At 63.0% G+C, this 23,503-nt stretch overlaps 11 protein-coding genes across 11 annotated transcripts; 6 read left to right on the forward strand and 5 right to left on the reverse strand.

The window, feature by feature from the left end:
- Positions 1-36: 36 nt before the first annotated feature.
- On the forward strand, positions 37-822 carry MICPUN_103300 (predicted protein; the record flags this gene model as incomplete). The annotated part of the gene is made up of 1 exon (XM_002509108.1): positions 37-822. The coding sequence occupies one exon, from the start codon at positions 37-39 to the stop codon at positions 820-822; it is 786 nt and encodes a 261-aa protein (XP_002509154.1).
- Positions 823-1,152: 330 nt separating this feature from the next.
- MICPUN_62848 (predicted protein) lies at positions 1,153-1,779 on the forward strand (the record flags this gene model as incomplete). The annotated part of the gene is made up of 1 exon (XM_002509109.1): positions 1,153-1,779. The coding sequence occupies one exon, from the start codon at positions 1,153-1,155 to the stop codon at positions 1,777-1,779; it is 627 nt and encodes a 208-aa protein (XP_002509155.1).
- An 86-nt stretch (positions 1,780-1,865) lies between these two features.
- Positions 1,866-2,846, reverse strand: MICPUN_103299 (predicted protein; the record flags this gene model as incomplete). Its single annotated transcript, XM_002509363.1, has 1 exon — positions 1,866-2,846. One exon carries the CDS (start codon positions 2,844-2,846, stop codon positions 1,866-1,868), a length of 981 nt encoding a protein of 326 aa, XP_002509409.1.
- A 140-nt stretch (positions 2,847-2,986) lies between these two features.
- On the forward strand, positions 2,987-4,684 carry MICPUN_62846 (predicted protein; the record flags this gene model as incomplete). Its single annotated transcript, XM_002509110.1, has 1 exon — positions 2,987-4,684. One exon carries the CDS (start codon positions 2,987-2,989, stop codon positions 4,682-4,684), a length of 1,698 nt encoding a protein of 565 aa, XP_002509156.1.
- A 2-nt stretch (positions 4,685-4,686) lies between these two features.
- MICPUN_62845 (ATP-binding cassette superfamily) lies at positions 4,687-7,102 on the reverse strand (the record flags this gene model as incomplete). The annotated part of the gene is made up of 1 exon (XM_002509364.1): positions 4,687-7,102. One exon carries the CDS (start codon positions 7,100-7,102, stop codon positions 4,802-4,804), a length of 2,301 nt encoding a protein of 766 aa, XP_002509410.1. The 3' UTR covers positions 4,687-4,801.
- Positions 7,103-7,282: 180 nt separating this feature from the next.
- On the reverse strand, positions 7,283-8,854 carry MICPUN_62844 (predicted protein; the record flags this gene model as incomplete). The annotated part of the gene is made up of 1 exon (XM_002509365.1): positions 7,283-8,854. The coding sequence occupies one exon, from the start codon at positions 8,852-8,854 to the stop codon at positions 7,283-7,285; it is 1,572 nt and encodes a 523-aa protein (XP_002509411.1).
- A 311-nt stretch (positions 8,855-9,165) lies between these two features.
- Positions 9,166-15,050, forward strand: MICPUN_62843 (SNF2 super family; the record flags this gene model as incomplete). The annotated part of the gene is made up of 3 exons (XM_002509111.1): positions 9,166-9,315; positions 9,437-11,830; positions 12,150-15,050. 3 exons carry the CDS (start codon positions 9,166-9,168, stop codon positions 15,048-15,050), a joined length of 5,445 nt encoding a protein of 1,814 aa, XP_002509157.1.
- Positions 15,051-15,066: 16 nt separating this feature from the next.
- MICPUN_109223 (chloride Carrier/Channel family) lies at positions 15,067-16,624 on the reverse strand. Its single transcript, XM_002509366.1, has one exon. The coding sequence runs from the start codon at positions 16,616-16,618 to the stop codon at positions 15,095-15,097; it is 1,524 nt and encodes a 507-aa protein (XP_002509412.1). The 5' UTR covers positions 16,619-16,624; the 3' UTR covers positions 15,067-15,094.
- Positions 16,625-18,305: 1,681 nt separating this feature from the next.
- MICPUN_103295 (predicted protein) lies at positions 18,306-20,240 on the forward strand (the record flags this gene model as incomplete). The annotated part of the gene is made up of 1 exon (XM_002509112.1): positions 18,306-20,240. One exon carries the CDS (start codon positions 18,306-18,308, stop codon positions 20,238-20,240), a length of 1,935 nt encoding a protein of 644 aa, XP_002509158.1.
- Positions 20,241-20,285: 45 nt separating this feature from the next.
- MICPUN_109222 (predicted protein) lies at positions 20,286-21,047 on the reverse strand. Its single transcript, XM_002509367.1, has one exon. It carries the CDS (start codon positions 21,010-21,012, stop codon positions 20,314-20,316), a length of 699 nt encoding a protein of 232 aa, XP_002509413.1. The 5' UTR covers positions 21,013-21,047; the 3' UTR covers positions 20,286-20,313.
- Positions 21,048-21,819: 772 nt separating this feature from the next.
- MICPUN_103294 (predicted protein) lies at positions 21,820-23,306 on the forward strand (the record flags this gene model as incomplete). The annotated part of the gene is made up of 2 exons (XM_002509113.1): positions 21,820-23,256; positions 23,286-23,306. The coding sequence occupies 2 exons, from the start codon at positions 21,820-21,822 to the stop codon at positions 23,304-23,306; spliced, it is 1,458 nt and encodes a 485-aa protein (XP_002509159.1).
- Between the last annotated feature and the right edge of the window lie 197 nt (positions 23,307-23,503).

Consider the following 23,503-nt stretch of genomic DNA (forward strand, 5'->3'; position numbering starts at 1 on the left):
CGTAGGAACCGCGGAGGCGACGTATCGGGACCAGATATGGCGGCTGTGGGACTCGTGATACCCAAGGCGGCCCCTGTGGTGATTGCGGGCCTGGGTTCTCTGGCGGTCTTCGTCAAGAAGAAAATCGGAAAGGGGAAGAAACGAGGCGATGACGTTCGCGCCGAAGACGAGGCGAAGACGAGGAGGAGGGAGGTCGATGCCGACACGCTCGCCGAGCTCAAGGCTGAGCTTAGGGAGGCTATGGCCATGCTCGCGGAGCAGAAGCGGACGATCGAGCACCAGCGGAAGGAGATCCTGGCGATGAAGCGCGAACGGGCCGATGCCCAGTTTCACGGGTTCATAACGTCCACGGCAACCCCGGCCGCAAAGGGAGGCGGGTCCAGCCCCAAGGGCGTTCTTTCGCTCCAGAACTCTCCCACATCCACCGCAACCACCCCCGAGTCGGATCGCGTCGGCTCAAAGACCAACTCCGAAGGGGAGGTGCATTCGCCCGAGCAGGTTGTCGCGCACCTCGTGGCGGATGCCATCGACAACGTCGTCAAGGCGGACATGTACGCGGACCTGCCTGACGTGCCCGAGGGGGACGAGGACGCGTTGGACGACGCGGTGGACGACGCGATGGACGAGGAGGAAGACTTCGAGGACGCGTGGGCGGGTGTGCCGAGGGGAGGCGCGGGGCCCGGCTCTGACTTGTTCGACGTGAGGTCGCACGGCGCGGCGTCGGGGGTGAGCGCGCTGAGCACGGTGACCGCGGTGCAGGCGGCGCTGGTCAAGACGCACCAGAAGATGGTGCTCATGCAGCGCATCAAGCAGCACAGGTGATTTGAATTTTTCGTATCCATCCTCAGCCCCGCGGGTCGAGAGCTCGATGCGGCGGTGGCTGGGAGGCAAACATTTTTGGTTTTTCACGGTTAGCTGGTCGTGCGCCCTTGGGAGACGACTGTACAACATAGCAGAGGCCGCCCGCGTCTTAGTCGAGGACGCCGGTGGATGCAACATTTTTGTAAGAAAATGCGGAGCATTGAATTACTCCCAGCTGTCTCGCCGCGTAAGCGTGACGAAACACTTCTCGCCACTCGCCTCGGCTGACATCTCATCTCGAACCACGGCAATCTGCTGCATCGTTTTTCCACACCTCCCCGCGCGCAGACGATGGCGACCGTCATTTCTTCCGCGGCACGTCTCAGGGTTCCCAGGCCCTCGCGGGGTGCTCGTGACCTTATCGCTCGCGCCGCGTCGTCGTCTTCGAATCCAGGCGATGGCGGGGAGTCTGGAGACGAAGGAGCCTACGTCGTCGTGTTCCGAGGAAAGGAGATCAGAGCGAAACCCGGCCAGAGACTCCGCACCGCGCTGCTACTGGGCGGGGAGTCCCCTCACAACGGAGGTGCGAACGCGATAAACTGCCGCGGGCTCGGCACCTGTGGCACGTGCGCGGTGGAGATTGTCCCGTCCGGTGCGGTGACACCCCGGGACTGGACAGACGCCGAGAGGATCAGACTCAACTTCCCACCGCACGGACCACCCGGGAACTCCAGGCTCAGGCTATCGTGCCAGGTGAGGTTGGGTGGCGACTGCGAGGTGGTGAAGCGGGACAAGTTCTGGGGCCAGGGCGACGACGTGCTCGGGCCGAGACGGGACGACGAAACGGAGGGGATGACGACGCCGCCGCTCGGAGCGTTGGAGTTTCTGCTCGACGGCGACGAGTGGCGAGAAGGAGGGGCGTTGGGGACGGGTTTAGGGTTAAGAAGGAGCGGACGGAGCGACGACGGGGAGCGATGACTCGTCCGATGCGAACCGGGAGACGGTCTCGTGATACGCAGTGCACGGCCTCCTTTATTTACCCTCTCACGCGCAATCCCACCGTCTCACGACACGCGCAAGAACGAGTCCAACAGTTCCACCATTTTCGGCGGCCAACGCCTCACGTTAGTCAACCACTCCCTGGACCTGTATTTCGAACACCCGACGCTGATGCGATCGCACGCGAACTCCCACTCCCTCTCCGCGTCTTCGCCCCTCCCCTCCGACCAGTAGATCGCCGCCAGGCCCGCGCGCATGTCCACGTTCCCCGGAGCGCGCCTGGAGACCTTCTCCATCTCGGCTCTGGCGGCGTCGACATCCCCGAGCTGCGCCAGGGTCAACGCCGCGTTGGACGCCGCGAACGTGTACCCGTCCCCCCTGATCTTGTTGTTCCTGGCGGTGTTCACGCCCCCCGCGTCGCCGAACGCCCGCGCCGAGCCGAGGAACGCGTCCCTCGCGCTCTCGTACTCGCCGAGCGACGCGAGGCATTTGCCGCGCGAGTTGAGGACGTAGGGATCCGGGGGCAGCCCGGCGTCGGATGCGGCGGCCAGCGCGGCGTCGTAGTCTCCGAGGGCATCGTCCCACCTACCCGCGCCCTCCCACGCGAGCGCCCTGTTACTGAGTATCCTGGCCCTCGACTCGAGGTCGGCGTCGTCAATCATCTTGAGCGCCAAGCTGAACTCCTCCGCCGCGGAGGCAAAGTCGGACTCCTCGCCGGCATCGACGTAGCACTGACCCAAGGCTTCGCGCCAGGAGGGATTATCGGGCTCCAGACGCGCCAGTCGCCGCAGCGCGTCGCGCGCTGCGGGGAAGTCTCGGGAAGAGAAGGCGTCCACCGCCTTGGCTCGCAGCGACGAAATCTCCTCATCGGAGGACGTGGCAAAACAAGGGGGCGGAGCTCTCCATCCCAGCGTCGACGCGGCCACCGCGACGATGGAAGATATCGCGCGCCTCCTCCCATGGCGCGCGAGCGATTCGCACGAAACCTCGCGCGGCGGTGGACGGGGCCGCGCGACAACCACCGAAGCACGCGCCGTCGCGCTCATGGTGGGGACGGACTGCCCACCTCCAAAAAGTGCCGACGAGTTTTACGAGATGTGGCGGCCGAATTTTTTTTCAGGACGGGCCGAACAATTTGGACAACGGGTTCCCGCGTGTCGAACACACACGGGTGGCGTAGCTCGGCATGTCCGGAAGACGCAGCGGAGGCCAGTGGGAGGCTCCCTCTCAAGTCCCCTTCGTCGTTGCGGCGTTCCGCGCGTGGGAGAGGACGGAACTGATCACGACGGACAGGCTGTGCACGCGTATCATCCTATGGCACAGCTTTTTGCGGTTGTTCTTGTCCGCGTCACAATCCCTGTTCGGTCTGTCGTCGTCGTGGCCCGAGGCGAGCTTGAAGGGTTCACAAGAGTCACGCATGTGGTCCCTCGCCGGAGTACTCATTGTGATGGTCGCGCACACGTGGATTATGAGCGCTAGGCGCGTGTGGTATGAGGCACATCGCGAAGCCGTCGTGGTTGTTGTTCGTTTTTTAACGTTCACGATCCCGATGGCTGGGTACGTGCTCAGCGGCGCGTGGGAAGTGTCGCGGGCGAACCTCGTAGTCTCACGATTATTGTGGGGACTATTGAGCACGGTGGGATGGCATGTTGACAATCTGATGAGTCTGGTCCTTCAGCTGACGATTTTCGTCATGCTTCGTATGGGACTGGCGCTGAAGGTCCTCGTCCATGACGACAACGAGATTTGGCGGTGTTCACCCCTCGGGTTGTGTTGGCCGACATCCAGGATGCCGGCCGCGCGACAGGCCGAACTGTCTCTGGAGCGGGGCTTCTCCTTCTCCACGCGCGGCTTAATATTCGACTTCTTCTTCTTGGTGGTTGCTCCGGCGCTCATCCTTCTTGTCAAGGCGAGGCACTCGCGGCTGATGTTTGAAGTCGAGGTCCACAGGGCCAGGGCGTCGCGAGGAGGGAGCGGGGTGTCGGACGCTCGGGGAGCCAGCCGTACCTCTGGGGTTTACGTCGGGCACAACTTCGCGACGATTAATCTTCTGTGGGAGCGCACGAGGGCATGGGCGCCTCTCTTGGAGTTCCGCGACCGGGCGAAGGAGGCGCGATTCGAGCGTTGGCACAGGTCGCACATGGTAACCGCGGATATCGTCAAATGTTTCATCACCATGATGTCCTCGTTGGCTTTTCACAGGCGCGTGTTGGCGGAATACACCACTCCTCCAGATACGCTCCCCAACACCTTGATCTTTTTTGGCAGCAACTTGCTGCAGGCGTTCGTAGCGGTATCAAACAGGAGGATGTACGTGCAGCATCGCACGTCCATTATGAGTGTGATGCGGCTGCTGTTATATGCCAACAGCTTGTTGATCTTCATCGGGGTTGCAAAGGTAGTTTACAAACAGGGTAAAGGCGCCGACATAAATATAGGTGCCGACTTGCACTTCATTTTGATTGGGGTTCTGCAGGGGATTGGTATGCACCTGCTTTTGCGCACTCTCATAGCTGTCATGGCGGGGTGGGGCATCATGACCGTGATATGCCGGTACGTCATCAAAGATCTCCCCACGTTATCTGAAGCAGAGGGGGTGGTTCACCTCTTCCAGGCCGAGAAGCTTGGGTTAACGTTCGATTGGTTGAAAGTAATGACGGGGACTGAGGTGTTGATTTTTCTGTTCGGGATTTACGCAGCTGTCACCGTTATCACGTCTGTCTTGGTTGAGATGTACTGCAGGAGGTTATTCCGGATGATGCAAGAAGGCGCGGACATCCAACACGGAGGCGGGCGATCCGAGACTCTTGGCCAAGTCTTGAGCGAGGCGGGACCGACGAGGCGTAGCGAGCGGCGGCGGACGTCGGCGACGACACGGAGATGAACGTGATGAAATTCGGAACGAAGTCGCTCCCAGCGGTCGTTCATCATCTGAAGTTAGATTATTGGAAGGTACTCAACGTTTAGCCGCTTCACCACCGATGGTCCTTCATCCGTCGCGCTACCGCTTCCCGCCTTTGATGCGCTCCAACGTCCAGCCCCCAGTTCCGTCTGCGTGAAAGTGCAGGTGCTGGTGGTGAAACCGCTTGAGCTCCAGCCTGTGCGCGATGGAGAATGCGGTGATTCCCAGCGTACCGAGGTGAGAGTAAAACGCGCCCTCCTCGTCCGGATTGATAGCGCTCGTGGCCTCGTCCAACACGGCGTACGCCGGCTTATGAAAGTACAACCTCGCCAGGCCCACGCGCTGCTTCTCACCGCCGCTCAGCACGTCCGCCCAGTCGTGCGGAAGTCGATCCAGCCCCTCGGGTGACGTCCGAACAAACCTCCCTAAATTCACCCTCGACAGCGCCTCCACCACCTCATCGTCTCGCTCTGGATCGCCCGGCAGGGGGTACATCACCTGGTCTCTCAGCGTTCCGCTCACCAGGTACGGTTTCTGGGGAACGTAAAATACCTGGAAAGACTCGTCGGTCGCGCCCGCGACGTCGGGCCGGGTGATGGTCCCGGCGGTTGGTTCCCAGAGACCCGCCAGGACCCTGAACAAAGACGTCTTGCCGGCGCCGTTGGCTCCGGTGACGAAAAGGTTCTCCCCGGGCGCAAGGGTGAGGTTTACCTCCTTGACGAGTAATCTGCCGTCGGGAGAGTAAACGGTGACACCACTGAACCGCACGCCCTCTTCCGACGAGCTCGCAATCACCCCGCGCCCGCTACCGCCCGACTGTCCCATTTTCCCGCCGTCCAATTTTCCCAAACCGGTCCTCTTCTCGTACTCTCGCACCATCGTACCCACGCTCCCGACTGCGCCGACATCTTCCCCCTCATTTGACCCATCCTCGATCGCACCCGCCGTTCGCGTCTCGTTCGTGTCGTGAATCGAGTCCACCGCCTCGAGGAGGTCCATCACGCGCGCCGTGAAACCCGCAAGCCGCTGGAGCTTCTTGTACACCATCATCAAATCTCCGATTGATGAACTCGCGGATTGGATGAGAGTGTCGCTCTCCCTGTACCGCGCCGCAATCTCAGCCGCGGACCTGGAGGACGTGTCCGCCAGGAACGGAAACGCGAGCACGGGCCAACCGATCATGCTCGCGAAGTACTTGACGAAGTACTGGTCGATGACCCCTTGCTTGAACTGGAGGTAAAAGTAGAATGAGGACCACGTCGTGGTCTTGTCGAGCTTGGCGTCCAGGATGTCCCTCTCCCGCCTGGCGCCGTCCAGGAAGGCCACCTCCTCCGCGTGGGTGATGAGCCGAGAGTGCATTCGACGGAAATCACCCTCAAGCTTCTGCGTCCGGGCGATGTACTCGGAGAAGGGCGGCGAGACCGCGCGTATCACCGCGCCCGAGAGGAAAAAGTACGAGTAGAGAATCGTCAGACCCGAGTACCCCATGCTCTCCCCCATCCTGTGGGTGGAAAGCACGACGTCCAGGAGGGGCTTGAACGTCCTCGCGAAGAGGTCCGAGGCCGTGGCACAAAACTGGTTCAGGTCCTCGACGATCCGCTGGTCGGCGTTGTCCAGGTTACCCACGCGGAGGACCGCGGCTCGGTAGTAGGCTCGGTTGGAGAGGTACCTGGCGTGGACGTACAAGGTGAGCCTCTGCCTGAAGGCGACGGTGATGGAGTTGGTGAGGTACTTGAGAGCGGAGTTCACCACGCTCGCCGCCACGCCGGAGACGAAGAAGTCGCCGAGCACCATGAAAAACTTCTTCCACGACCTCTCCATGACCGCCTGCAGGCCGTCGCCGCCCTTGCGAGCGATTCGTAGGGAGATGAACGACCTGGTAACGAGCATCACAGTCTGGATGGCGAGCAGCATCGCCTCCCTGGACGTGATCCCGGGGATAACGATGCGAAGAATAAAAGCCATGCGCTTGAGGAAGGTGGCGTCGACCGCCGCGACCTTCCGCTTCGGAGCCGCGACCTTGGCCTCGGCGAGCGCCTTCCCGCCATCGCCGACACCGTGCTTCGAGTCTTCGTTGTCCGAGGCTGGCGCGGATGACGACGGGGTGCCGTTCCTCGCCGCCGAAGATGCTATCGTCGATACGTTCGAGCCCGTCCGATGGTTGCGTCGCTCACGCTTCGCTTTCGATCGTGCCCTCGCCTCCTCCTGCACCAGGTGAAACTGCTCGGCAATCGCGGGCTGGGAGGTCATGTAATGCGCATAAGCCGCCAAGCCGGTGAACCCCACCGCGACGGCGGTGCACAGACGCTTGTCACGAGCATAGTCTCCTGCCACTCTCGCCACAACGTCGGCGAGGTCTCGCGCGTAACCAGCCCGTCGGGGCTTGGACATGACCCCCATCCCGGCCGCGCGGATCTGATGTGTGCATTTTCCCGCCGCGGCGGCGAGCCGATGCGACGGCGAGTGGCCAAAATTTTTCCCCTCGCTCGCTCGGCAGTGCCACCACGCGAACGAAGAGCCCTCGGCTACTTGCGTGCTAGTACGACACATTAGTACACGACGGGCGCCCTAACTGGCGTGCTATCGTTTGGAGCTCGTCGTCGTCTCCGAATCCGACCGCGCGTGCGTCTCGTCGTCCCTCGTCGCCGTCTCGTCGTCGTCATCGTAATCGTCGGCGCCGTAAGAGGAATAGCCCGACGAGGACGCCTCCGACTTATCCAGCGCGTCCGCGATGAGATACTCGTCAGCCTCGTCCACGTCGCTGTCCTCATCCTCCTCGCGCCCTCCTCCCCCCTCGTTTGCCCCGGGGCTCTCGACGGACATCCTCGACGGAACCCCGCTTTCTGAAGCCTCCTCGCTCCCTTCCTCAGCCATCGTCGCGAGCCGGCCGCCGGCCGCCGCGCGACGCCTGAACGCGCGAGATGCGGTCGCGTCGACGGATGACGGCGCGATGATGGAGGCCCCGTCCATGTCCGTATCGCCTCCGCGAACCGATGCCCCTCCCGCCGCGCGCATCTGGTCAACCTGCTCGACGAGGGTGACCAGCTGTTGCTTCAACCTGCTCACCACCGGTTTAGTCCTGGCCGCCTCAGCCTTTGCCACGCTCGCCTCCTCCCGAGCGGCCGCCGCCGCGGCAGCCTCCATCGCGGCGAGGCGCCTGAAGTGTTCCCTGTCCTCCCTCAGTCGCGAAGCGTCCCGTTGAAGCGCCTCCTTCTCGCGTCGAAGCTCGTCCCCACTCGCGCTCAGCCGCTCCGACTCGGCTCGCAACCTCCGAGCCACCTGCTCTCTCTCTTCCAATTGGAGGTCCAGTGACCTGATCCTCTCCTCGGCGTCGTGAAGGTCATCCTCCAAGGTGGCATCCTCCGTTCGCTTCCGTCCGTCCCCGCCAAACTTGGAGAGCCTCGGCCCCAACGCGAGCTGTGCCCTGAGCTCCCTCACCTCCTCGCTGAGCTCCTCGAATGAGCTCCCCGAGGAAGCCGCCGGAACCGTCCCCGTCCCGGCCGCGAACGATACCTTCTTCGCGCCCGCCTTTTTCTCGTCGAGGTGCACCCCCGCGAGCACTTTGGCGAGCCGGGCAATCTCCGACAGGTACGTCTCCACCTCGGTTTCGAGCTCGGTGACCCGCGCGGCTCTGCCCCCGTCGGGTCCCGAGTGGCGCGCCTCGCCGAGAGCCGCGATGGTCTTGTCCCTTTTCCTCACCTCGGCTCCCAAACGGAGCGACTCGGTGTTGGCGACGCGGAGCTGCTCCTCCATATCCCGCAGTAGCCTTCTGGACTCGACCACCTCCTCCGCGAGCTTCTCCTTCTCTCGCGTCATCAGGCTGGCCACCGCCGCGTCTCGATGATGAGATTTGCCCCCCTGCGTCCCCTCCGGAGGATGGACGTTGACGTTTGGGCGGTCCCTCGGCTGCGTGGGTTTGACCGACGACGCGTACGGGCTCTTAATGGGCTTGGATCGCTGGTTGACCCTGGACGAACCCAGCAGCGGGGCAAGACCCCCGGTGTCCTGGGCGGAGTCCCTCGGCGCCCTCGCTGGCGATTTGTCGCTTTTCCTGGGCGACACGGGCGGAGGCAGCTTGGGTCCTCCCGCGCCCCAGTACGGAGCGCCGCCGCCAACTTTGCGGTGCCCGCTCTTGTTCACGGTGTCGTCCATCCTCCGCCGAGGCGGTCCTTCTTGGACGGTTGGAAGGGGCTTGGTTGGCATGGTGCTGTCGAGAGTGGGTCAACGGCACAAAATTTCTTGTGAAAACCGAAACGGCAAAAGAAGAGCCGACAGAAATCCGCGTGGAAGGCGGGGCGCAACTCCGTCGAGGCACCGTTTGGTGTCAATAAACCGCGGTAGACGACCGCGCGAACGACACCGAGATCCGTGGGGTCACTCCGATCCCTGTCGGACTAAGGGCGCTGGACTAGTCGTCGTCCATCAACCGGATCGCGCGAGCCTGACGAGGGCGATAGATCGAGATGGCGGAGGAGGGCGGTGGCAGTCGCCTCGATAGGCTGCTCAGGCTCATCGAGGCGGGTTCGACCCCTGCGGCGAGGAATGAGGCGGCTCGACAGATTGGAGAGATCGCGTCGCACCACCCCAATCAGCTCCCGAACCTGCTGCGGAGGGTGCGTTCACGCGTCCACGCCAGATCCCGCCCTAATTCCTCATCCCTTTTCTTCTTCGGCACCCCCGTTCCCAACCCGGGCTCACGACCATCCCCATCCCTCATTTTTCTTCACACTCCAGATCCGTGGGTTCCTGAAGAACAAGCAGTGGGAGACCCGCGTCGCCGCCGCCAAGGCTGTGTCGTTCATATGCGAGGGGATCCACCACGCCACAGTCGCGGACATCGCCAGGCTCGAGGGGATCTCCCTGGAGGACGCCGCGGCGGGTGCAGATAAGCTCGCGGCGGTCAAGGCCGAGCCCAACGCCAATCCCGGGGACGACGACTCGGACGCCGACGTTAACCTCAAATTCGACGAGTTCGACATCGTCGGGGTCCTGGACACCGCCGCGCCGCTGCTCGCGTCCAAGGTTGGAGACTTTGACGCGTCAACCGCCGACGACGCCAAACTCACCAAGAAGGAGAGGCTCAGACTGGCCAAGCAGGCGCTGAAGGAGAGGCTTGGGATGGCGGTAAAGGACGACGGGGACACGAGCGGCGTCAAACGAGAGGAAGGGACCCGCGCGCTGGACGTCACCAAGTTTGTGGACGTGGACGATCTCGTCGGGGAGGATGACGTGGAGGACAAGGCGGCGGTCAAAGTCGAGGAAAACAGGGTCGACGCCGCGGACCTGTCGCAGCTGAGCGCGAGGGAACGTAACAGGCTCAAGCGTAAGCAGAAACGCGCGGCGAGAGACGATGCCGAAGGAGCAGCCGCGGCGGCGCCCGCGTCCAAGAAGGCGAAGAAGGGCGGCGAGGATGCGGCGCTCGCCGCGGCTGAGGCTGCCGAGGAGGAGGAGGAGGCTGCTGAGGTTGAGGCCGGCGCTTGGCCGCTCACCAGGACCTGTGAATCGCTCGCGTACTCTCTGTTCGCCGCGCGGTGGGAGGAACGTCACGGCGCGGCCGCCGCGCTCAGGGAGATCCTCAGGCATCACGCAGACGCCGCGGCTGTTCTCAAACCACCGGCGAGGACTACGTCGCTCCCTCCTTCCACCGCCGCCGTCGCCGCCAAATCAAACGGCGCGTGGCTCGAGGACATGGCGGTGCGTCTGCTGTGCCTGCTCTCCCTCGATAGATTCGGAGATTACGTCGGCGATGGGGTGGTCGCTCCCGTGCGCGAGACCGGCGCTCAGGCTCTGGGCGCGGGGCTCCTTCCGCTTCCCCCCCCGGCGGTTGAGGCTGTCGTGCGCGCGGTGCTGGTGCTGTTGCGGCGGGGCGAGTGGGAGGTGCGACACTCGGCGCTTCTCGCGTTGCGATACGTGCTCGCGGCGAGGGACACGCTCGCGCCGAGGCTCCTTCCCGCGGCTCTACCGGCGGCGGTCACCGCGTTGGACGACAAGGACGACGACGTCAGGGGCGCCGCGGCGGAGGCTCTCCTTCCCGCGGCTAGGCACCTTCCCTCGCACCAGGATTTCCCCAAGCTGCTCAGCGCGCTGTGGGGCTTGCTGAGACGCCTGGACGACCCGGACCTGCTCACGTCCCCGTCCAACGTGCCAATCATGCGACTGATCTCCGCGCTGTACGCGCTACCCGAGACGAGGGCGGTGCCACCCGCGGGACCGGGCAGTTCACTCAAGGATGTCGTCCCCTCCGTGTTCCCCTTTGCGTTACATCCCATCGCTTCGGTTCGAATCGCGGTGTGGCGCACGCTCCGTCGGCTGATGAGCGACGCGGAGCTGCGCGCGGGTTGGATCTCGGACGCGAGCGTCACCGCGCCGATGTTGAGGCTGTTGTACCAGGCCATCCTGCTCGAAGAGGATTCGGAGACGGCGTCCGAGGCGCAGGGGGCGTGGGAAGATGCGGTGGCCGCGGCGAACGTCGGGACCGTCGCCGCCGCGGTCAAGGCGAACGTCGAGGCGTGGTGCACCAAGGCGGCGACGGCGGCGGGATCTCGCCCGGATCCGAAACTTTTGTTTGTGGTATCGCTGGGCGACGCCGTGGGTCAGATATCCGGCGCGCACGAGCGCGCCCCGACGTCCACGAGCGAGTGGACCGTCGCGAGTGTTGGTCGCCTCAGGGCGGTGCGCGCTCTCAGTCAGCTGGCGAAGGTTTTGTGCGGGTCCGGCGACGCCGCCGCGGCGGAGGCGGCAAAGACCCTCGAGGCTCAGGTGATTCGTCTCATGGCCGCGCCCAAGGCGACGTGGCGCATGACCGGGGCCCACCTGCTCGCGCAATGGCTCGACGCCATACCCGAGGGCGCGACAAAACCCCCGCTCGAGGCTCCGGGCGCCAGGCTCGGCGAGCTCCTCTCCAACACGAACCCTGCCTATCCGTCGCTGCCGTCTGCTTCGCCGTACGCCGAGGTTTTGGGTTTCCAGGAGCGAGTCAAGACGGAGGCGACGGGGTTACTGAGAGCCGCGGGACAGGGGGGTGTCCAACTCACGACCAGTGAGGTGCCCTCACCGGCGGCGGAGGGGTTCGGGGCGGAACACGCGGGCACGCTCGCCGCGGCTGTGCCACAGGTGAGGGCGACAAAAGTCGGCCTGCTCTCTTTTCCCGACTTTCCCCACGAAACGAATCTCGGTTTTGGTTTTTCCCCGACGAGGAGCTTTGTCGACCCCTCTCTCGGGGTTGACATAGACGCGCGCGCATGCCTTCACGGCGAATACGTTGCGCGCGCGCAAAGGCAAGTTCCGAAATAAGAAAGGCGCGTACGCGCGGGGGCTCAGCAGGTTTACCCAGAGCTAGGATTGCCTGGAGAGAAGTATTAGAGCCCCGACACGTTTCCCAGGCTTTTTTTCTGTCGAATCCATTTTTGAGCACTCACATTTCCTCTTCTGCGTTCACTATCCACAGGGTGCGGCGCAAGGACCTGCTGGAGTTGCCATCGAGTCCGCGCGCAGCAAACTTCTCGCTTCTGCGGCGTACCTCAAGGGAGAGGAGACACGACTTCACAGCCATGTTCTCTCCGCCGCTGCTGGAGCTGCCGTCGCCTTTGGAGCACTGCCGCCCAAGCTAAACCACCTGATTCAGCCCCTAGTGCGCAGCATCAGGGGAGAAACCGACCGACTGCTGCAACGCAGATCTGCGAGGGCGCTGGCGTGTCTCATTAAACTCGCCAACGCGCGCACTCCTTCGCCGGTTCCAAAGATTGTCCAGAACATCATCGGGTTTGCTTGTGCCGACCCGCTTGAGACCCCTCGCGCTGACGGCGGCGACCTCGCGGCGCAACAAGCTGCCGCCGCCGCCGCCGCCGCGACTGCCGCTGCCGCTGCGGCGGCAGGAAGCGGTGATAGCGAGCTCACGGAGGCGGCTGTGGCGAGGCGGGGCGCTGAGGCGACGCTTCTGGAACTCTCCAACGTCTTTGGCGAGAGCCTCTTTGATGCTCTGCCAAGACTGTGGGAGCTCATGGCGGGTCCCCTCACGTCGGCTCCCACGCCCCAATCAGTCATCGATGGCGCTCAGGTGCTTAAGGTCCTCGGTCCGAACGTCCATCCGTCCCTCCAGGATAAGGTGTTGGCGCTGATCCCCGCCGTTTTCGACGCGGCTGTCAACGGCGGCGAAGCTCTGCAGAAGACATCGGCTGGTGCGCTCGCCGCCCTCGCAAAGGCGGTTCCGTCCAAGGTAATCGCCAACCTGCTCGCACTCGTGGTCCCCGCGCTGGAGGATAGTGGTGAAGCGGATTCGGCCACCGGTAAGAGGCGCGGCGCGGCGGCGGTGGCGTCAGCTCTGGTGACTGACCTCGGCGCCGCGCTCGCGCCGTATTGCGTTCTGATGCTGGTGCCGCTGATGGGTAGAATGAGCGACCCGGTGCCGGTGGTTAGAGAAATGGCCACCAAGTCGTTCGCATCCCTGGTGCCTCTACTACCTCTCGCGCGTGGCCGTGCGCCCCCGCCGGAGCTTTCCGCAGAGCAGGTGAAGCGAAGCGAGAATGACGGAGCTTTCCTTGAGGCGCTCCTGGACAACAGCAAGGTTGAGGACTTTGAGCTGCCGTTCAAGTGCAACCGCGTTCTGCGACCGTACCAGCAAGAGGGTGTCAACTGGCTCGCGTTCCTGCGCAGGTTCAAGCTTCACGGCGCTCTGTGCGATGACATGGGCCTAGGAAAGACGCTTCAGTCCACCTGCATCCTCGCAGCGACCATTGTCGAGCGCAAGAAAGCAGGTTTGCCGCACGTCCCCGCGCTGGTGGTGTGCCCGCCGACACTCGTCGGTCACTGGGCGCACGAGATCAACCAGTACGTCGCCGAGGACGTGCTGCGGCCACTGGAGTACCACGGTCAGCCGGGTGATCGTGCTAAACTGCAGCCCGACGCTTTCTCCGGGAAGTACGACGTGATCATCATGTCCTATGACTCGCTTCGATCGGACGCCGCGGCTATGGTGGATGGCAAGTCGTACAGCTATTGCATCCTGGATGAGGGCCACGCCATTCGAAACCCCAAAGCCAGGATCACGCAGGCGGTGAAGAAGGTGAGAGCGGAGCACAGACTTCTTCTGTCGGGAACACCCATTCAGAACGACGTGGTGGAGCTCTGGTCCCTGTTTGACTTCCTCATGCCCGGATTCCTGGGTACCGAGAGGGAGTTCAAGCAGTCCTATGGCATCGCCTCGGCGAGGAGCGTTGCAGCAAAGAAGGGCGGAGGATTGACCGAGCAGGGCGCGCTCGCCACCGGCAAGCTCCACAAGCAGGTCATGCCCTTCGTGCTCAGGCGCACCAAGGATGAGGTGCTCAAGGATCTGCCCCCTAAGATAATTCAGGACATTTACGTCGACCTCACCCCACACCAGAAGCACCTGTACGACGCATTCGAGGGATCCTCAGCAAATGCCGAGATCACTAACGTAATCAGCGGCGGCGGCGAGAGTGCGAGCGGCGCGGCGACTCACGTCTTTCAGGCACTCCAGTACCTGCGCAAGCTCTGCTCGCACCCTCGGCTCGTCACCGAGGGTGACGGCAAGAAGGGGAAGAAGGCCAAACCCACCGCGGAAACAATGTCACCCAAGTTTATGGCGTTGAAACAGATTTTGCTGGATTGCGGCATCGGGGAGGACCCACTCGCGGAGAAGGACCCGGACCAGAAGCAAGAGTCCTCCGGCCACCGCGTGCTGATCTTCTCGCAGCTCAAGTCGTTGCTGGACCTTGTCGAGGACGAGCTCTTCGGTCACTTACTGAAGGGTGTGTCCTGGCTCAGACTTGACGGCAGCGTCGCGCCCACCGCGAGGTTCGACGTGGTGCGCAAGTTCAACGCGGATCCTTCCATCGACGTCCTCTTGCTCACCACGCACGTCGGCGGCCTCGGTCTCAATCTGACCAGCGCAGATACTGTGGTGTTTCTGGAGCACGACTGGAACCCGCAGAAGGACCTGCAGGCGATGGACAGAGCGCACAGGCTCGGGCAGAAGCGCACGGTGAACGTGTTCCGCCTTCTGACCAAGGGGACGCTCGAGGAGAAGATCATGGGCCTGCAGCGGTTCAAACTCGACGTCGCGAACGCGGTGGTGAACACAGATAACATGTCCCTGTCCGCGATGGACACTGGTCAGATGCTGGAGCTATTCACGGCTGACAAGGGCGACAAGTCTGGGGAGAAGAAGGACGCCGGCGGTGAGAACAGGGCGGCGGGTGCGGCGGCAGAGGCGGTGACGGGCGGGCTCAAGGGCGCGCTTGCGGGCTTGGAGGAGCTCTGGGACGAGAACCAGTACAAGGAAGAGTTTGCCTTGGACGGTTTCATCAAGAGTCTAAACAAGAAAGAGTGACGATAGGGACATCATGAATAATATAGCGAGTCTTAAACCTAGTTTCAATGTTCTACAGTCGCCGGGAGGCTCCTTCCCGTGCGTGAGTCGTCCCATCCGGAGGCCCACGACGCTCGCGGCCTGGGCGTCAACAGTGCGCCACCCTGCGCACCGTCTCCAGCCGGACGACGACGTTGCCTCGGTCCGCTTCCGCCTCCCCTCTCGCGCTTCTGCCGCAACTCCCGCGCAGCGCCACCGTCGCGGAGGTCCTCCTCCTCCTCAATCGCGTCGAGCAGATCCCTGCGAGTGATGACACCGCCGAGCCTGTTGCCTCCGCCGCTCTGAACCACGATCACCCTGCGGACGCCCATGAGTGAAAACATCCTGTACACCCTGGACGCCGGGACGTGCGCCGGGACGGTCCCGAGCTCATCCGCTCCAATCATCATCCCAGTTCCCAAAAAGTTGACGTGCTGGTCCATGACAGACGCGGGAACCCTCAGATGGGGCGCCGTGCGCTCCGATCTTCTCCTACTGTTGACCATCTCCTCCAACAGGTCGAGCAGCGTGGCCCTAGTGACCAGTCCGAGAAGCTCGGGCTCGGGCTCGTGCGACCCCGTCTCCACTCGCCACACCGGGTCCTGTTTTGATCCCCTACGCTCCGGGTCGTAAAAACGTTCGTTTGAACCGCCGGCAGGCTGACACACCGGAAACGCCGTGTGGGTGGTGTGCATGAGCACCCGGACGATGCTGGCGACGTCTTCCACGGGCCTTAAACAGACGACGTCCCTGGCGCACACAGCTCCGGCGGAGAGGGTGGACATGATCTTCGGCTCCCTGGGCTCCAGAACCTCGTAGTTCTTCTGCTTGATGACCTCGTCGGTGAACGAGTTCGGGGTCAGCACTGCGCCCACAAGCCTCGAGGACAGCACCGCCACCATCATGAGAATGAGAGAATCGGTGTTACCCGTTTGCTCGAGCATGATGGCGGAGATTGCGATCGCCATGCGGGTCCAACCGCCGAGCGCCGCGCCCGCGCCGAGCACGGCGTACACAGTCGGGTGAGCGACCCTCGTGCCAACCAGCCAAGGCGCGCGATTCACCATCCGTCCAAACAGGTGCCCAGCCGCGGACCCGAACACCATGTTGGGCACGAAAAGCCCGAAAGGGAACGAGCATCCTATGATGAACAGGGGGAAGACGTAGTAGCACGCCGCGAGGACAACCAACGACGCGTCCGAGTACGCCCCCTCGTCCGCGTCTCGACTGTAGAGGTGCGTCAGGGTGCTGTGATAGCTTCCGGACAGCGACGGCAACAAAAGGGACGCGAGGTCGTTGTACTGGCCCTGCTGGCACGTGAACCTCACGAACATCCTGTGGTCAACCTCGTGTCCGATGCCGAGCGGCATGTCCGCCGACGACTTACCCTCCACGTGGTCCTGTCGCACCTTGCACGAGAAGAGGAGCGGCGCGACAAACGCAAGAACAGAGACAAACACCACGGGGAACACCGCGGCGATCACCTCGCTGAGTCTGCTCGGCGCCCTGTTCTTCCTTCCCCCTTTCCTTTTGTCGTACGTCTGGGTCATGTGCAACACCACCGAACGCTTGACGCGGACGATGGTCGTCGCCGCCGCCGTGGAGAAGCTCAGAAGCGCTCCGATGCCAACTCCGAGCAGCACGCACAGTCCCACGTCCGCCACGTACCACGCGCCGGTCACCTCATCGCCCCTAGTCGAGCTAGTCTTGACCAAGTTTGCAGCCTGAAACTCGCCCCTGTCGCCGCTTCGCACCGTCTGCACGAGCAGCGACGTGATGTGCGCCCCGGCGACGACCAGCTGAGAGAAAAACGACGACACGAAGCACTGCAGGATGAGCTGCCCGTCCACCAGCCACCTGGCGGCGAGATCCTCCAGGACGAAGAGCACGCCACCGATGGGGGAGTTGAAAGCGGCGCTGATCCCGCTGCTCACTCCGCACGTCACCAGGTGCGTCAGGAGGTGAGACCTGCTGCTTCCCCTTAGGAGTCCCACGTGTTCCAACGCGAGCGTCACGTACGACGCCACCATCGCGCCTATGTGGATCATGGGTCCCTCGAGACCGACGGGCGCCCCCGCGGCGATCACCATGCACACGCCGATGCTCTTCACGCAGAACGTTTGCAACGAGAACGCGCCCCTCACGTCGCATCCGTTGAGGAACGCCTTGGTCTCCGGGATACCCGTCGACGCCGCCTGAGGAGCGTAGTACACCGTGACAGCCGCCGCGACAAACGTAAACGCCGCAGATACCAAAACCCACACCGCGCCAGCCGCGAGCGGGCGGTTGAGCTCCAGAAGCTCGTTGGCCTGCTGGAGCCTGGTGTTCCCGAAGCCGACCGATATGTTGGTGAGCACCACGCTGACAAGTCCGGTGCCCAGGCCGGTGAGCATGATCGCCAACCAAAGCACCGCGGGGTGCGCCCTGTGCGACGAACCGCCGCCCTCGTTCCGCGCGCCTCCCTCCCTCTTACCGCTGTTACCCACCACCGCGCCCAGCAGCGAGCTCTTATTCGGCCGCTGGGGGCTGCCCGCGTGCATCGGCGATTCCGCCGCTTGCGTGTCCGCTGACGACGACTGCACCGCGAGGCCCGCGTCTCGATCGGCGAGCGCGGTGTAGTCGATGTGCTCGACGTCGTTGAAGTGGAGTCCGTGGGGCACGATTACCGCGACCTCGTCCGGGGAATCCAGCTTAACAAACGTGGGGACCGCGCCGGATGCGGTCTCCGCCCCGCCGTCGAGTGCGAGCCGTCGACGAAGGCGCCGCGCGTGCCGCTCGTCCTCGGCGGTTATCGGCGTCATCGCGGTATCGCCGCCCCCGCTCTCGGGCGGCTCATCGATGCCGAGGCTGATATCCGCCGCGGGCACCGAGCCGTAGCTTCGCCCAGAGACGGACGAGCCGCCGCTCAGGCTCCGTTCCTCGTCCGACGTGCTCATCCCGCGCCGTCGAGTGTGCGCGCTCGGGCCTGGCGAAAGCAGATGTGAACACCCAAGCCGCGGCCCGATCACTTTTTATACGGAGAAAACACGGTCTATTTACCCGTCAAAAAGTATCAGCGCGCAGCGCGTCAAAACTTTATGCGTTACGAACAGGACCATTTCCGAGTTTTCGCCTCTCACAAGTTCCCCCCCAGCTGCGGAGGTCGGACAACAACAGCGACGCGCGTTCGCGCGGACGCACGGACGGAATCTCGTCCAAGGCACCACATATCGACGCGAGAGGTATCTCATGCCGACAATGCCGCTCAACGATGTGTCGAACGCATCCTCCACCGGGGAGTTTCGAACCCCCGGGAAGAAGGCCATTAGCGGCTTCAACATTCCGGGACTGACGCACGCCCCGCCGGTGGCGCAGTCCAAGATGGGAAAGAAGGCCAGACAAAGCCTCGCGGGCCCGGGCGAGGCCAAAGTTGGAGCGAAGACGTCGAAGGGTGGCAAGAGGACGCTCGGTGGTCCGTCCGCCATGGCCGCGAAGCAGTCCGCGCCCGCGATGAAGCAAACCTCCATCACGGCTCACCTCGAACCGCCCTGCGAGGCCCAGGCGGCCGAGGCCAAGGCGGACACCGAGGTGGTACATCCCGTGACTTCCGGCGCGCCCGATCCCATCGCTGGTGCGGATATTCCCGAGGCGGAAGAGGGAGAGTTGGAGGAGCAACGGGTGGCGTTCGACGAAGAGGCCACCGTGTCGATCCCCTCGATTGCGCCCGACGCATCCACCGCGACCGTGCTGCCTGTTCACATAGAAGAGGAGGAGCACGCCGACGACGAGGCTGACGACGACGAAGAGGATGACGCGCACGCTGAAGAATCTCAGTCGGCTCAACCCTCGGACAACCACGCGGACAGGTCCCACCGCGGTACGATGGCCAAGGAACTCGCCATGCTCGCCGCTCTCAACGGCGGCGTCCTCGCGACCAAGACCCCCGGTACGAATCGTAAGGGTCCGAGAAGGTCGCGCCGGGCCAACAAAGCCGCGCAAGCTCAGAGGTTCGGCGAGTTCACGAGCTGGGACCACGTGGAGCGGGGCGCGTGCGGCACCCCGGGAGATGCGCTTCGCAAGCGCCGCGACTCTTCCGAGCCCGAAGACGTCAAGGGTGTCAAGCCGCCGGGAAAGTTTGAGGCGCCAAAGGTTCGAACAACTGTCGAGGACGTTCAGCAACGGGTAAGAGACCTGATGAAGATGGCAGACGCCGTGCTGCCGCTCGAGGAGGATAACGGCAAGGATGACGCCGCCAACCAGAAATCCCTGAGGGAACAGCTGAGTGACTCGTGGGGCGGGCAGGGATACTACGCCAAGCTTGCCTCACAGATGCAGACGCCGCCGGCAAAGTCTATTCTCAAGGCGAGCAGGTTCGGGGCGGCTGCAAACAACGAGGGCGCGTGCCGTTCGGCGGCGAAGAACACTGCCGTGAATGTGGCTGCCAACGGACCCGCGCGAGGCATGGCGACGAGGAGGAAGAGTGTCACCGAGGCGGAGACAGCGTCCAGCCTTGCCAAGGTGGTCGAGAAGTCTGACAAGTCAAAGAAGCGCGTCTCACTCGGCGGCGAGGCAGCAGCGACGCTCAAGGAAGCGGCCGAGAAGCAGGCTGTAGTCGAGGACAGGCGCCGATCCTTTGGCAAATCCACCGAGCCGCCGAAGAGCGCGATGAAGGAGTACGGCAACGCCCTCTTCAACTCACCCGGAGCAGAGGACGAGAAGTCTCCGACCACGATCAGCATGAAGGCTAACGCGATGACCCCGGCGAAATCGGTGATCTTCACGGCGAACCAGGCCGTCGTGTTTGAGGCGACTCCATCACCGATGAACGCCAACGCGACAGTCAACGCCGGGTGTGAGAGTGTCGGTCCGTCTGGTCCATCTGAGTCTGAGGCTGTCGCGATACTTGAACGACAGATGGCCCTGCTCCGCGCAGAACTTGCGATGACCAAGAGCGATCTCGATGCCGCAAAGCGCGAAGTCGAGTCCCTGCGGGGCACGTGGGACCCGCAAGGTGGCGACAGCGAGGCCCTACTTCAGGAGAACAAGGATCTTCGTGCGGAGCTCGCGGCGGTTAAGAAAAATGCGGCAGCGGCTGTTGCGAAGATGGCGGAGGTTCTCAGGGCGCAGCTCAACGAGGGGATGAATGCACTCGGCGTCGTGGAGGCGGAGGCGCTGCAGTCTCTCGCGATGTGAAAATTTACGTGATCAACGGCGGCGTTGAGAGCGTTCTACCTTTTGAATTGTGAAATGACATCAACATTCAGATCTATTGGTCGGGCGTGTCGGGCATCGCCGGCTCCGACCACTCTGACAAGCTGCTTCGTGTCTTCCACAACGTTTCGTCCCCGATGCTTTTCGGTGTATCGTTCGCCACTCGTTTCGGGGTTCTATTCCCCACGCTTTTCGGAGAGGTTGTCCCCACGTTTGACCCTGATCTCGATCCCCTCCTAGTCCCGCCATCCTTAATCACCTTCGGCTCCCGCCGCGGCTTTATCCGCGGCATCGAAGACCCGAAAGCCGCCACCTGCGGTCTCGTTTTGTACGCGGGCATCGCGTACCTCGGGTCCTTAGCATCGTACATGATGTCCACGCTGCCTTGCTTGAACCTATCCCTGCTATCGTCTATGCGTTTCTGCGTCGTCTTGAACGCGGCTGAGTATCCCCGAGGCGATTTGTTCAGGTCCTCCGCAAACGTACCGCGGTGGACGTCGTAGAAGACGTCCGGGCCGTTACCCTGCTTGAACCTGGCTTCCGTGAACGCGCTCCTCTTCACCTTCGAGTTCATCACCGAGAAGTTACCCTTCTTCGCCAATATTTCGGTGAACGTGCCGTTTCTTGGGTTGTAGAGCACGTCGGTCGATCCCTTCTGAAACTTGTCCGTCGGGAGGTCGATCCGCTTCTGGTCCGTCTTGAACGAAGCTGCGTACGCTCGGGGCGAGTTTTTGACAATTTCGCGAAAGGTCATGTCCTTCTTGGAATCGTAGAATCCGCCTGGGTGGTTGAAAGGGCGCGTGCGGTGAGCCAAGGATAGCGAAGGCGGGCGGTTGCCAACCTATGGGAAATTACGAGGAGGGCCGCGGGTGTCGGTCACGTGCTCACCTTCAGGCTCGGGAAGCGGCTCTTCGTCCAAGAAGTTACCCGTCAGACCCTTAGGGGAATTAAACACTGTGAAGAACCAGGACGGGTTGTCATCCGATGGCGACGTCCTCCCGCTTGCGAGCTTCTTCTTGCCCGTCTTCCGCGTCGCAGCAGACATCTTTGCGCGAAAACCCGGTTGTTACCAGGTCCACCAGCCAGGTTGGGCGATTGGCGCCCGATTCAAGCCTCGCGCGGTGCGCCGACGAAGTCTTCGATCGCACGGCGACGAACGGCGCCGACGGGGAGCCCAGAAAGCTCTCACCGACGATTCGCCCGCGACTTCCCGATCGAACCCGCTCGTGATACCCCTCCACGACGCGGGGCGCACTGGTAATCCGCGGCGCGTCCGAACCGTCCAAAATTAGGCGAATCCGATCCGACTGGCGAGGGGGGTTCGGCAGTGTATCAGGTGCAAGATGGGCGGGACGCACCACTGCTCAAGACCACTTTTTCAGGGGCACCAAAAATGGTGAGGCTCCTCCACGTCGCCCTCGCGGGTTCGCTCCTCTTTGGGGGTGCCGATGCGTGCACGAACCTGCTCGTGAGCCCCGGAGCGAGCGCGGACAAGTCCACCATCTACGCGTACAACGCCGACTCGGGCTCGTTGTACGGAAGCATCGGTCTCTACCCAAAGATGTCTCACCCCCCGAACGCCAGCCGGGAGATCTGGGACTGGGACGACAGCGTCTTCCTCGGCGTCATCCCCGAGGCCGCAGAGACGTTCAACGTCGTGGGGAACGCCAACGAACACGGAATGGTGATGGGAGAGACCACGTTCGGGGGTCTCCCGGAACTCGACTCTCACGGCACCGGCGGGATCATGGACTACGGAGACCTCATCTGGATAGCTTTGCAGCGCACCAAGCGTTGCGTTGACGCCATCAAACTGATCGACGCCCTCGTCCAGGAGCACGGTTACGCGAGCGACGGCGAGTCCTTCTCGTGCGTCGACGGCGACGAGGCGTGGCTGATGGAGCTCATCGGCAAGGGCAAGTTCGAGAAGGGCGCGGTGTGGGTAGCGCAAAAGGTTCCCGATGGCGCCATCCTCGCGCACGCCAACCAGGCCCGCACCACAACCTTCGACCAGAACGATCCGGACAACGTCATGTTCTCGCCCGACGTCGTCAACTTCGCGAGAAAGATAGGAAGGTACCCCGCGGACGCCCCGGATGCCGACTTCGACTTTAGCGCCGCGTACGACCCGGTGACTTTCTCTGGCGCTCGACACGGCGAGGCTCGCGTATGGGACATCTACCGGCTTTTACTCGGCAAAACTGACGAGGCTGCCGGCAAGGAGTTCGAGGAAAAATACCTCGATTACGTCCGCGGATACGACCTCACGAGCGGCAGGATGCCGCTTTTCCTTCATCCCCCCGAGGGTTCAGCGAAGTTCTCCTTGACTGTCGCCGACGCGATGTCGCTGATGGGCACCAGGCTGGAGGGTACGTGGTTCGATAATCGCGGCATTGACAGGCCCGATGTCGGAGCCGGAAGCGGCCACTCGGCATACAGGTGGCGCCCTTTGATCTGGAAGGACACGAAAGGCGACGAATTCGTCAACGAAAGGACGGTTGCGACGCAACAGACGAGCTGGAACTTTGTCTCCGCGAGCAGGCCTTGGCTTCCGCCTGCGATTAGAGCGATTCAGTGGTGGGCCCCGGACGACAGCGCCACCAGCTTGAGGGTGCCCGTGTACGGCGGAATAACTCGTGTCCCCTACCACTTCGCTGACTCGGTCGGCCAGCTCCCCGGCGCTGCGGTGTCTCCGAAGGATGCACCCAAAGCAGATGCCCTGAACCCGTCATGGGACTCGGCTTTCTGGATTTGGAACCTCGTATCTAATCTCTGCTACGGCGAAAGGGCTCAGTTGGTGACCGAGGCGCTGAGAGAAGAGATGGGACCGCTACAGAGGGACCTTCTCGACAAGAGCGTCGCGTTTGAGGCGAAGGTTGTCCAGGAATACGAGCTCGCCATCGACGAGTCCAACGCCGCGAAGAAAAAGTCAATCGCCGAGAAGGCGACTGCGTTTTGCGAGCACGAGGGCGAGACTGCGTTTTACAAGTGGAGGCACGTCTTCATGAAACTCTTCGCGCTAACCAGGGACGGGTTCACGATCGGTAAAGGGACGACGCCGCAGTGCGTCCCCGGGGGAACCAAAATCGGTTGCACGCACAGGCTGCTCCCCGACGTCGCCGAGACTGGCTACGACGCCGGTTGGCGCGACCGCATGGCGAGCGTCGGCGAAGGCGCCGATCGAAAGAGAGCGCCCGGTGGGAGCTCATGCGGAGACGAGTGCGATCGACTCGAGGAACACAAAC

This window comes from Micromonas commoda, chromosome 12 (assembly GCF_000090985.2).
Source record: "Micromonas commoda chromosome 12, complete sequence".
Taxonomy (NCBI): domain Eukaryota; kingdom Viridiplantae; phylum Chlorophyta; class Mamiellophyceae; order Mamiellales; family Mamiellaceae; genus Micromonas; species Micromonas commoda.